Source organism: Antechinus flavipes, chromosome 6 (genome assembly GCF_016432865.1).
Source record: "Antechinus flavipes isolate AdamAnt ecotype Samford, QLD, Australia chromosome 6, AdamAnt_v2, whole genome shotgun sequence".
In the NCBI taxonomy this organism is placed as follows: Eukaryota; Metazoa; Chordata; class Mammalia; order Dasyuromorphia; family Dasyuridae; genus Antechinus; species Antechinus flavipes.
In genome coordinates, this window is record NC_067403.1 from 251,526,561 (window position 1) to 251,539,545 (window position 12,985).

The window sequence follows — 12,985 nt, forward strand, 5'->3', positions numbered from 1 at the left end:
TTATATGTATAAAGTATTTCTTTGGAAACTGAATCAGGTAAATTTTCATTGAAGAATTGACATAGTTGCTCTCCTACTAATTTCCACTCATCAAGATTCAATTCTTTTTCCTTAGAGAACCAAGAAGATGTGTACTGTAAAGTTTCTAAAAGTTCAATGATCTGCTCACAAGTTACAATCAAACCTTGATTTTTCATCAGTCTGACCAAGCTTTTGACACATTTTCCTTGAAGAGGAAAACAATGCTGTTTTCTAAACATCTGTCCCATTAGTTGAAATACTACTTTAGTCCTTAACAAAGTTTCCTTGTCTATTTGTGTACTCATTCAAATTTCTGGATCACAGATGAAAGTTTTTGACCCCATGTTCTGGTGCCAAAATGTAATATTCACTCTAAAATGTAATATTCTCTGTTGAAGTTTTCTTGGGGTCTCTGGAGGGAGCTTTCGTTTTAGTTCAGTTATTACCATATGAGTACAGCCAGGGATTAAAGTCCACATGCTTTATTTTGTCTTTCCAAGTCTTGTCTCCTTTCCTGTGGCCTGATTGTTTTCTTATAGTCCAGATCCTTTATTATCTCCTTGTTAGGTCTGGGTAGCTTTCTGGAGAGTCTTTAACTCTGGCCTTAGTTCTGAGAACTTGAGCTCCGGCCTGAGTTCCTTGGCTTCTCTGGCTTCTGAATCTCCCTGACTCAATCCTACCTGAGGCTCCTAGCTTATATATGCTCTCTTATTGAAGGTGTGACTCTTGGAGAACTATAGTAAATACTAATGTGGGGAATAGATAAGGTGAAGAACTTACAGGAATGTATGAATTCTTTTTCTGTATTTTATTATTTCTGTGTTTCCCCTATGACCTGTATAATATGTGCAGGCTCATATCTATTTGAGCCTTGGCCAGCTAGAAACATATTTACTTAACCTGAACTGATGACATTTATTGGTATTTGACATTTATCAATATTTAGTCTATTAGCTGGACCACTGTCTGCTTGATTAAGCCTGAAGGCCTGACTTTGTTTCCCAGAAATCAGGAGATTTCAGGGAAACAGAAACCTTCCATTCCAATCTCCCCAAATAGCAACAACCAATTAGATGCCTCCCCCTCCCCTTCTCAATGCTCTCTTACTTGTGATGTAATTTCTTGTATAAAAGCTATGTATTTTTACTACTTCTTTAGCCCTCCTACCGCGAGCTTATCTTGCGATGGGACGGCTCATCCTCCAGAGGTTTTTCAATAAACAACTTTTCTGCCTTCTACTGAGGGATCTCTGAGTAGTCATTTTGGGTAAGGGTCTTCTACATCCCTCACAGATGGGGGCTCGTCCGGGATGGGGTCTTTGGGGGAGATGGCTATGTGCACCCCGAACAGGGACAGGCGCCCACGGAGTAGTTTTCTCCATGGTCTCTGGCTCTGGGTGAGCAGCCTCCCTCCCCTCTTAGACAACGACCCGAAGCAGGAATACTCAGTGGAACGCAGAATTGAAGATTGAAAGAAGTAGAGTCCTGATGGCCGGCATTTGCAGCCTGAAAAGAAACATATGTTCTCGAGGTAAAGCTCTTGGGAAGTCTGGGGGTTTATTGGCTGGGTCGAGGGAGACCCTGAGGGATTAGCCCTCTTAAATTTATTTTTGGTGTGGACTGCTGTTAACCCCAACGATAAAGGACTTTTCCTAAGGAAGCTCTCGGGTGGCTGTGGGGGCGTGAGGGTAACATAGGGCCTCCGCCAACACCTGGATCGGGTCCAGGGTGGTATAGAAGCAGTCCGAAAATTTGTATCAGGACGTTAGCTAGGAAATTCAAGACTGGAATGAACTTCCAGATATACAAGGGAAGAAAACTGGGAGGATGTGTATCCCAGGATTATTTGGGTATATCAGACTTAAATCTGTATGTAAAGGTGAAAATAGAGTTTTGTGAATGTCTGTGTGTATGTCTGCTTTGCATTGCCTTTGTTCTGTGTTAAAAGTTAGAAAGCTCATAAGAGATAAGAATTCAGCTCTGTGTTACAGGCTTAGAAAAATATCAGGCTGAATCGTGGGAACTGGAATTCATTCAGAGTAGTAATTCTTTCAGAGTGGCTCAGAATGTATTGGTCTTAGAATTTGGGAACTAGTTTTGGGCTTCTCAAGAAAAGAAAATCATTTTTCTCTCTCTCCCTCTGTCTCTGGCAGTGGCTTTGCAGGAAGGGGGAGAGAAGGGGGAAAAATAAAAACATAGATTGAAAGTTTGGAAAGTTTTGAGAAAAATAGAAGAACAGTGGCTATCGCTCCTGTAAACAAGGAGCCTGTTATCAGGACTCAGCCAGAGAAAAAAATTCTCAAGGTAAAGCAAGGATTGGTGCTTAACTCTTTCCTGGTTACCGAAGAAAAGACATGGGAATAAAGTATCTAGGTAAATTTTAGGAAATTTCACAAACTGAAGTACTGGTTAATTTTAAAATAACTTTAAATTAGTGTGTGTGTTAAGATTGGAAAATTTAAGATCAGAAATAAGAAACTGCAGATATTGGAAGGGAGTAATAAATATAGAGTAAGAGAGGTAAATAGTTGAACACAGGGGCATAATGACCTGTTGGACCTGTGGGAAAACTAGGCATACTTCTAAAGAAAAAATTTGCAGGAAAAGAAAGAAAATCATTATTAGTAAATTTGCCTTCATGGAATTAGAGAACAGAAAGTTTAAGAAGACTAAACTGGGTAATTGTTTGCAATATTTGATTAAGAGTTTTGGGAATTTACTATATTTTAAAGAGGTACTATAATTTTGAAATTGAAATAAAATTAAAATTGGGGGAAATAATTTACTGTTGCCTTACACATGTTAGATTTATTCTGAGTATAAAATCTTAAGAATTTTTCGAATATTGTGGCCTTTACAACTGAAGAGAAAAACTTTTCTTTTTTTTTATTATTTGGTTGGACTTCAAATTGAAATATAGGTTATTAAACAAAATGCCAGTAGCTTACCTTAGGGGGAGCTTGTGTTTATATCTCCCTACTTAAATGGTATGTTGCTTTTTAAAAGTATTAAGTAATTTGTAAACTATATTATAAGTTTTATGAAATTTGATTCAAAATTAATTGTGAATCTTGAAGTTTAAAGTTTAAAAAAAGATGATTTAAAGACAAGGGAAAAGAGATTGATTTACAAAAGCAATTAATAGTTTAAATAGAGCATCTAGTCGGAAGGATTTTTGGTTTAGGAGTGTTTAAAGTATGTAATAAATTTTGAGCAAGTAAGCATTGGGAAGAGAGAGAGACAGAGAGATGGGATAGGAGAATGAAGGTAATTTAAGAAGGATTGATTAGTAGAAACAAATGATTTCAAGAAGTCGTCAGTGGGAAAAAGAAGGAACTGGTTGGAAAGGGTAGTCACAGAGAGATGGCTGTGAGAAGGGATGTTTTTGTGGGAGGAGAGCAAGCGAGCAGCAGTAGAAAGCGGCAGCCTTGGTTCCTTTGGCTGAAGAAAACAAATGGTATTTAAAGAGACAAATTGCTCTTACAAGATGTTAATTGATTGAATATTTGTTTCTTTAGATACATAATGGTTATGAATATTAAAGAATATGATCAGAAATGTGGTATATAGTTTGAAAGGGTTATTTCAAAAAGTTTAATTGATGTTTTCAAGAACTTTTCAGATTCTTTTTATGTGAAAATAGGAAGTTTTAATTAACTGTATTGATGCCAATTATCTGAAATGGGACTTTAAGGATAATAGTTTTTGCCTTCTTCCTTTTGAAAATGTTTTTGTTGTGAACCATATGTAGTTTGGGATTTTTCTGTATATTGGGTATTTTAAAAGCAAAATGATTGGTATATTAAATTTATTCAAGATGCAACATCTACTTGGGTATATAAGAATTGTGTGAATTTTCTGGGATAAATTTCTTACTGTTATTGATATAAGGTCATGGTAAATAACTGAGATTTATTTGAAACTTTGAAGACAAAATTCTTTGGGCTTGTAATTAATGCTATTTGGAAGTTTTAAAGCTCCACTCTTCAGTGTGCTGAAGATTGAGTTTTAACTGCTTATATTATGTTATAGTTATGTTCTTGCATTTTTTCCTCCTGTGACTGATTTCTATGATCAGAACAATAGCTAATAAGAACTGTTAATGTAATTCAAATATGTCATACCTTGCTGTTTCCAATCTGGTTATATGTAATCTTTATATCCTAAATACTTAGGCAAATAAGTATTTAGCCTGGTCATCTGTCTGTTACAGGATATTTGTGTTTTATTTTTAAAATGTTTTTTTTTAAATGATAAGAGGACAATTTACAATGGTCTGTGAAACCTAACTGCTATTTATTGGAACTATAGCTGTCTGCCTATCCTGTGAAGCAAGCTTATTCCTTCACACAGGAACTGCTGGCCAATCTATACTGGCCTCCCCACATGTTGTTGCAGGTCCAGACTGTTCTAACTTTGTTAGATTTAGTTTTTTTGTTCTAGATTTTGGTCAAATTACAGATTATTGAATCTCTTCTGAGACATGGATCGGCCCATCTGAAGCTTAGATTGACACCACACCCACACCCTTGCATGGATTGAGCACCTTCGCCCATTTCTCAGCCTGAAGCAGCTAAGATCGAGACCATCACCAGTGCTCCTGATGTAATTTGGACTGATATGGGGGAAGTGGAAAGTGGTTGATGAATTATTGTTAAAATTACAATTCTATTACTAGAGTTAGAAAAAAATGCAAACATTACTGTGTGTTTAAGATTTGGGATGGAAATTATTAAAAATGGTAACTATTGCTGTTAAGGAAGCTATAAAATGTTTATAATATCTATGTTCACTTCAGAATATGTAATTGTTTAAGGTATTTGATTTGATTTGATTTGATTGATTTTAGGAAATTCCTCCTGTACTAGACTGTTATGTATGTAGGAACTTTAATTCACTCTTGGGATTTATATGTGGATGGTTATTTGACTATTTATTATTTTTTTTTGGATGATTCCTTTCCATGAGGAAAAAAAAGGAGAGGAAGAGATAGGGAACTCGGGAAACTGGTGGATTTTTCTCAAAATACCTAAAAGAGTGGGAACCCTTAGTTTTCTTTCACTTTTGCCTTTCGTACTTCTGCCCCATCCCCTATACCACCAGTTCAGATTAAATTGGAAGTCCTTAAGCAATCTTTTTTGTTTTTACTATGTTTTAGCTTTGAAACCCCTCATTCTGTGGAATTGCCCTGGCAGACTCAGTTTTGGGAACTATTCTGTTTTAAAGAAGATTAAGATTAAGACACTTGTCTTGGGACTGGCAATCTCCAGCCCTGTAACTCCAGTTTCTTAACTGGTACCTCAACATTTTTAATAACATTGCCCTTTTGAGATCAAGCCTCTAAAGTTTGGGGTTTGCCTGCCTTCATGTTCTAACTGTGCATGCTCTGATAGCTCTGCTCAGAAATCTGTATTCTAGTAGCAGCCCTGTCTGTCCCCCTGGGTGGGGACAGGTGGAGCTACTCTAAGCCTCACCCTTCTCCCCTGGAGTGGGTTGCCCCTATGAATGGGCAGCATGACTGTCTCGAGCCCTGCTACTCCCTTTATAAGCAGAAGCTGAGTTAAGTGCACAAATGACTGCAGACCACCTAACACAGTGAACTGTCCATCTCAAACTGGATTCTCTGGCTGAGATGAGGGCCTTTGTACTGCTGATAACTCTGGGGTTGTCAGGAAGAGACTTGTCCTTGCCATAAGTCCTTGCATTTTCTAGTTTCATTTTGATTTATTTGCCTCACATTGGATTGGTCAAAATTATGGTGCTGAGACCTCCCAGGTATCTTAGGGAGGTAATTCAATAATTCAAATATTCAGAAGAAGAGTGTGTAATGTTGTGCCTCAGTTCCCCTAGATTGTCATCTTTATCTGTCTTTTTATTTTTATGTTTGCCAAATGCCAATCTGTTCTATGATAACTGTTTCTAAGATAGTTGGTGGAAGCAATTTTTATGGTATGAACTTATTGCAATCAATGGTATTATCCTGTTGCTGCTATGTCTACCCTGTATAATTACATTAGTAACCAGAATAGTTCAGTGGTCCCTATCAAAATATTGCATACAGAAAATGCTATTAAAATGATGATTCTTCAGAGAAAAGACTGGAATGTATTAAAGAGGGATGATCTTGATTGTGAACTTGATAAACAATGTATATATAGATATACTAACTGATTTTGAACAGTGTGTAAGTTCTTCATAGAAATATGATAAAAATCATTTACATGTCAGAAGGGGGGAGCTGTGGGGAATAGATAAGGTGAAGAACTTACAGGAATGTATGAATTCTTTTTCTGTATTTTATTATTTCTGTGTTTCCCCTATGACCTGTATAATATGTGCAGGCTCATATCTATTTGAGCCTTGGCCAGCTAGAAACATATTTACTTAACCTGAACTGATGACATTTATTGGTATTTGACATTTATCAATATTTAGTCTATTAGCTGGACCACTGTCTGCTTGATTAAGCCTGAAGGCCTGACTTTGTTTCCCAGAAATCAGGAGATTTCAGGGAAACAGAAACCTTCCATTCCAATCTCCCCAAATAGCAACAACCAATTAGATGCCTCCCCCTCCCCTTCTCAATGCTCTCTTACTTGTGATGTAATTTCTTGTATAAAAGCTATGTATTTTTACTACTTCTTTAGCCCTCCTACCGCGAGCTTATCTTGCGATGGGACGGCTCATCCTCCAGAGGTTTTTCAATAAACAACTTTTCTGCCTTCTACTGAGGGATCTCTGAGTAGTCATTTTGGGTAAGGGTCTTCTACATCCCTCACACTAAGTACATGTACTGAACAAGAGAACTGTTAAGCACCATTCTAAATTAAATAAGTATATAGAGAATTGACTCTAATTTATAAGAAAGCAAACCATTCTCCAATTGATAAATGGTCAAAGGATATGAATAGACAATTCTCAGATGAAGAAATTGAAACAATTTATAGACATATGAAAATATGCTCCAAATCATTATCAATCAGAGAAATGCAAATTAAGACAACTCTGAGATATACCACTACACACCTGTCAGATTGGCTAGAATGACAAGGAAAGATAATGCAGAATGTTATAGGGGATGTGGGAAAACAGGGACACTGATGCATTGTTGGTGTAATTGTGAACACATCCAGCCATTCTGGAGAGCAATTTGGAACTATGCTCAAAAAGTTATCAAACTGTGCATACCCTTTGATCCAGCAGTGTTTCTATTGGGCTTATACCCCAAAGAGATACTAAAGAAGGTAAAGGGACCTGTATGTGCCAGAATGTTTGTGGCAGCCCTGTTTGTAGTGGCTAGAAGCTGGAAAATGAATGGATGCCCATCAATTGGAGAATGGTTGAGTAAATTGTGGTATATGAATGTTATGGAATCTTATTGTTTTGTAAGGAATGACCAGCAGGATGAATACAGAGAGGACTGGTGAGATTTCCATGAACTGATGCTAAGTGAAACGAGCAGAACCAGGAGATCATTATATACCTCAACAACGATACTGTTTGAGGATATATTCTGATGGAAGTGGATCTCTTCGATAAGGAGAGCTAATTCCGTTTCAATTGATCAAGGATGGACAGAAGCAGCTACACCCAAAGAAAGAACACTGGGACATGAATATAAACTGCTTGCATTTTTGTTTTTCTTCCCGGGTTATTTCTACCTTCTGAATCCAATTCTCCCAGTGCAACAAGAGAACTGTTCAGTTCTGCACACATATAGTCTATCTAGCATATACTGTAACCTATCCAACATGTAAAGGACTGCTTGCCATCTGAGGGAGGGGGTGGAGGAAGGGAGGGGAAAAATCAGAACAGAAGTGAGTGCAAGGGATAATGCTGTAAAAAATTATCCTGGCATGGGTTTTGTCAATAAAAAGTTATACCAAAAAAAAAGTGAAGTATATCTATATTCTGACAGTACTAACTGTTTTTCAAAGTAAAATAAAAATATAAAAAGGAAAAAAAATAAATTAGATCATTATAGTCTCTATCAATTCCACTGACTTAGCACCTGCTTTCAAGTTCTGGCTCATAACACATATCCCCATCCAGATTCCCAAACTCTTGGCTTTTTGAGATGAAACCCTTCAGGCCAAGTATTTCAGAAAATATTGTTTTTATTTTTGTACCAGATGGTGGAGGCAAGATGGAGGTGTAAAGAAGCTGCTCAAGCTCTCTCAGTTTCCTCAAAATAAAGAAGCTGCTCAAGCTCTCTCAGTTTCCTCAAAAAAAAAAAATGTGTCTGAACAGAATCCGATGGAATGAAATCACTTTCCAGATGAAAATGGACTAAAAAAACTTCAAGAAAGGTCAGTCTCACTAGGGTGAAAGAGGCGTTCAGTCCAGGTTAGATAGACTGTGGGAAAGCCAGTGAGAGGAGCTTAATCACAGCAAATCAGCAATTAATACCCTCAGTTATGACACAGTAGAGGAGCAAATCAGTAGAGCACTTCCTGTTCCAGCTCAAAAGACAAACTCTGGGAAACCAGACTCTTTCCCGAATAGAGCAGGCAATGCTAACCTTGAAAACAATTTTCAGATGTCAAAATTAAAGCCATTTATAATTATATGAAAAATGCCCTAAATCACTATTGATTAGAGAATTGAAAATTAGAATAGTTTTATAGTACCATCTCACACCTCTCAGATTGGCTATGATGACAGGAAAAGATAATGATAAGTATTGCAGGGGATGTGGGAAATCTGGGTTATTTATGCTTTAGTTGTGGAGTTGTAAACTTATCCAACTATGCTGGAGAGTAATCTGTACTATGTCCAATGGGCTATAAAACTGTGCATGTCCTTTGACCCAGCAGTACCATTACAGGGTCTATATGAAAGAAATTATAAAGGAGGAAAAAGAACCTACATCTTCAAAAAAAATGTTTGCAGCAGGTCTTTTTGTGGTAACAAAGAATTGGAATAAGAGTGCATTCCCATCACCAGGAGAATGGGTGAATAAACTTTGGTACAGGAAGGTAATGGGATATTATCGTTCTGTAAAAATGATAATGAACAAGCTGACTATAGAAAGACTTGGAAAGATTTACATGAACTGAGCAAAACAAGCAGAACAAGGAATACATTGTTCACAATAACAGCAAGAATGTGAGAAGATCATTTATGAAATGCTTGGTTCTCAGCATTTCAGAAATCCAAAGCAATCCCAGTATGTTATAGACCAGAACTCTGAACTTGAAACAAGGTGCTAAGTCGGTGGAATTGATAAATACAATGGTTATCTAGTTTAGCATGGTGCTTAATAGTTCTTTAATTCAGTACATGTACTTAGTCCACAAGATTCACATCTATGATAATGGAGCATATAACTGCCAGCAAGGACTGGACCAAATTCAACTCCATCTCATGTTGGCTGGCCTGGCCTCCTGCATTTCTTCCACTGAGTTCAGCTCCTGTCTGAAGGCCCTCAGAAAACTAGTGGAGCCCCTAGTGAAGAAGACAATAAAGACTTTTGGACTTTAATACCTGACTATTCTTGTAGTGATTACTCTGCTGAGAGGAAGGCTGCCCAAAGACCTCCAGAAAACTAAAATATCAGCATTACACCAATAGACTTGGACATAAAATCCTATCTGCATCCAGAAAAAAAAAATCGAAGGAAACTAAATGTAAACCAATACATGCTATGTTCACTTGTTTTTCTATTTTTAAATCTTTCCCATTGTTTTTCCCTTTTGCTCTGATTTTTCTCTCCCAACATGATTCAGAAATAATATGTATTAAAAACAAATAAATTAACAAAAAAGAGAGACAAAATATTGCCTAATTCCAACATGCTTCATACCATAAAGTGGGAAGATAAGACAACAGTACTTTTCCATCCTATAGTATATAATATAATAGTTTTGGATGTGTATTAAAATGTATAAAATATGACCCACATTCATGGCAATTTTTTTTCCTTCAGTAGAGAAATTATGAAAAGGCTCTTTCTTATACCCCCAGTGAGAAAGCAAATACATTTTTAAATAAATTATCTATGGTTCTCACTGTAATATGCTTAGTGAGTATCCTCTCATTGATTAAGAAATGTAAATTAAACTAACTATGAAATACTACCATAAAGGTATTAAATTGGCTGAAAGGAGAGAAGGAATAAAGGACAAACATAAGAGAGGAGATGTAGAAAATAGGGATACTAAGGCTTTTGGTGGAATTGTGAACTGATTCAACCAGTTTGAAGAGCAATTTAAAGTACACCAAAAATAGTACAAAGCTATCTTTACCATTTAGTATATTAACATCTATATTAAATATTAACTATAGAAAGACCTGGAAAGATTTACATGAACTGATGCTGAGCAAAACAAGCAGAACAAAGAATACATTGTTCGTAATAACAGTAAGAATGTGTGAAGATCATTTATGAAATGCTTGGTTCTCAGCACTTCAGAAATCCAAAGCAATCCCAATATGTTATAGGCCCTATAATCACTATTAGGTATATTTCCCATGGAGTTCCCTGATTGGAACATCTCAGTGAACAGAGAATTGGATGCTCTTTATTAGTACATACTGATGAAGACAAGTAGTAGTGCTTCATGCTTTTAGGGAAAATACAGAAATCAATTTCAAAATGAAAAGGAAGAGAGACCTCTCCATGGGAATTTTTGGAAGTGAGAAAAAAGAAATCTTTTCTTCTATCTAAAATCTTCAGAGTTTTATACAAATATAAAAAGGTGAAGTATAGTCATCTTTAGATTTTTCCTTGGCTCAAAATCATCAGACCATCACCTCACCTAGCATACAGAATGATTCCCCAGATGGAAAGGACCATTTCCTGCTTTTTTTTTTTATCATATTTTGTCAGAACATGTTGGAGGACTTCTTAATAATTGGTTATTGATTTATTGATACTATACCATAACATTTTATAAAGAATTTGCTGCTTTAAATATAAAGATGACATTGAAAATGAATGACTGTATTGGTTTCTCTTACCTGTGGAACTTTATACAGTTCGAGAATGGTGGCCATGGCCATGGAAAGTGTAGCAGACATTCCTCCAATGACAGCCACAGAATTGGACTGTTTATCACAGCTATAATTGGGGATAATGGGACCTCTCCCTGATAGCCATATTAAGGAGCTCTCCACAGCTAGTTTCTCCAGATGGAAGTTATTGAGTAACTGATATCCCAAAGTTCTGTTGGGCAACAAATAAGGGTTCTTGTTGATCTCATCAACAGCATACTGAAGAGCAAGGAAATAGTGATATTGTTTGAACATTGACCTAAAGTGAGAGGGAAGATTGAAAAACAAAATAAGAAAAACTCTATATTCAAAGAAACAGCAAATTTTCGTAGTAGGAAGAGTGTCAGATATGGAGTCAGAAATTCCTATCCTAAATCCTGCCCCCCAAATTGATTAAAATTGTGGTCCTGAGCACATCATTTCACCACCATGAGTGTCAGTGTCCACAATTGTAATATGACAGACTTGAACTATATCCTGTAAGATTCTTTCAAGATCACCCACATTAAGACACAAACACATTCACACACACACATACACACACAAACACACAAATGATGGATATACTTTAGACATTAGAATATGTCTCATTTTGAAAAAAGAATTCTGACTGGCTGACTGATTATCTTCAAGAAAAATAGAAAGGACTTCCGTTTCTCAGATTGCAATGAGGAGATTACCATGCAAAACATGTTAGCTAAGAATACATGATTTTATTGGTAATATATCTGCTAGATGCCTTACAATGATTTTTAAAATTATATACTGGATTGTAAGTGGAACACATATATTTCAAAAGATTTCATGACCATGTCATGTCATAGATAATACTGAAAGATTCACGATTCAGTACTAACTTGACTCTAGCTAAAATAGCTACTTTAGTCAAAGCTGAGATTTTCACAGCATATTCATTGGCTTTGAAGTCTATCCTTCTCCCTTACTCAAGCAAGGAAATATTCTTCCTCTCTTCGAAGATGGATTATTGAGAACCAGATCATCAATCAATCAACCCTTATTAAGCACTGCTCTGGGCTAGGTATTGTGCTAAGTAGTTAGGATACAAAAAGCCAGAAAAAAAGTCTTATCTCCAAAATGATGATATTTTAATGGGAAAGACAGCTTATAATCAGAGACAGAAAGATAGAAAATTGATAGAGACACAAAGAAAGAAAAACAGAAACAGAGAGGCCCAGTGACTGTGGGAGGCAGAAAAAGAGAGAGCCAGCCAGGGGGCTATATATGTAAGAGACATTGCCAAGCTGAAGGAGACAGGCCTTGGGACAATCATGAATAGATATGGTGAGGGATAAGGGAGAATTTAGGGTCAGTCCTAGGCTGAGGGCTAAAGGGCATCAAAGGATAGTATTGCCTTCTACAGTAATAGGGAAAATAGGAATATGGAGAGGTTAGCGATAAAAAATAACGCTTTATATTTTGGATATACTGAACTTAAGATGTCTCCTGGGCATTTAGTTCAAGATATCTGAGAGGCTATTGATGATATCAGTTGTAAGGACATCAGAGAGTTTAGATCAGGATAGAAAAATCTGAAAAACATCCACATAGAGCTACTAAGTAAATCATGGGAACTGATAAGATAACCAAAGGAAGTAGTGGAATGGATTAGACGCATTGATGAGGTATAACTACAGCTGCACAGTGTGATCTCAAAAGGCTCCATCAAAAGAAGGAGGAACAAGAAAACAAGAAACAAGAAAAACAAAAAAAGGAGGAGAACAAAAAAACAAGAAACAAAAAGGGAGAAAAATCAGTCCCTAAAATCTAGAGAGAATACAATACCAAAGAGAAGAGACTGATCACCACTGTCAGGAGAGATGGCAATGATAATAAAGAAGAATAGCAAAAGAAATGATCTGCAACTCAATGTAGTAAATGGGAAGACAGAAACTAGAGTTCACAAGGAGCAGATGTTGAAATGTTTAAGAATTCATGCCAATGAGCTTACT

General features: G+C 36.5%; 1 protein-coding gene across 1 annotated transcript in view; it reads right to left on the reverse strand.

Annotated features, from left to right (window-relative positions):
• Window positions 1-10,110: 10,110 nt before the first annotated feature.
• Window positions 10,111-12,985, reverse strand: part of LOC127541686 (vomeronasal type-2 receptor 26-like) — a 31,624-nt gene continuing 28,749 nt past the window's right edge. Inside the window, exons 8-9 of the mRNA XM_051966901.1 lie at window positions 10,983-11,274; window positions 10,111-10,119 (exon numbers count right to left, since the gene is read on the reverse strand). Of these exons, the coding sequence (XP_051822861.1) occupies window positions 10,111-10,119; window positions 10,983-11,274 (301 nt within the window). The remainder of the gene's footprint in view (window positions 10,120-10,982; window positions 11,275-12,985) is intronic.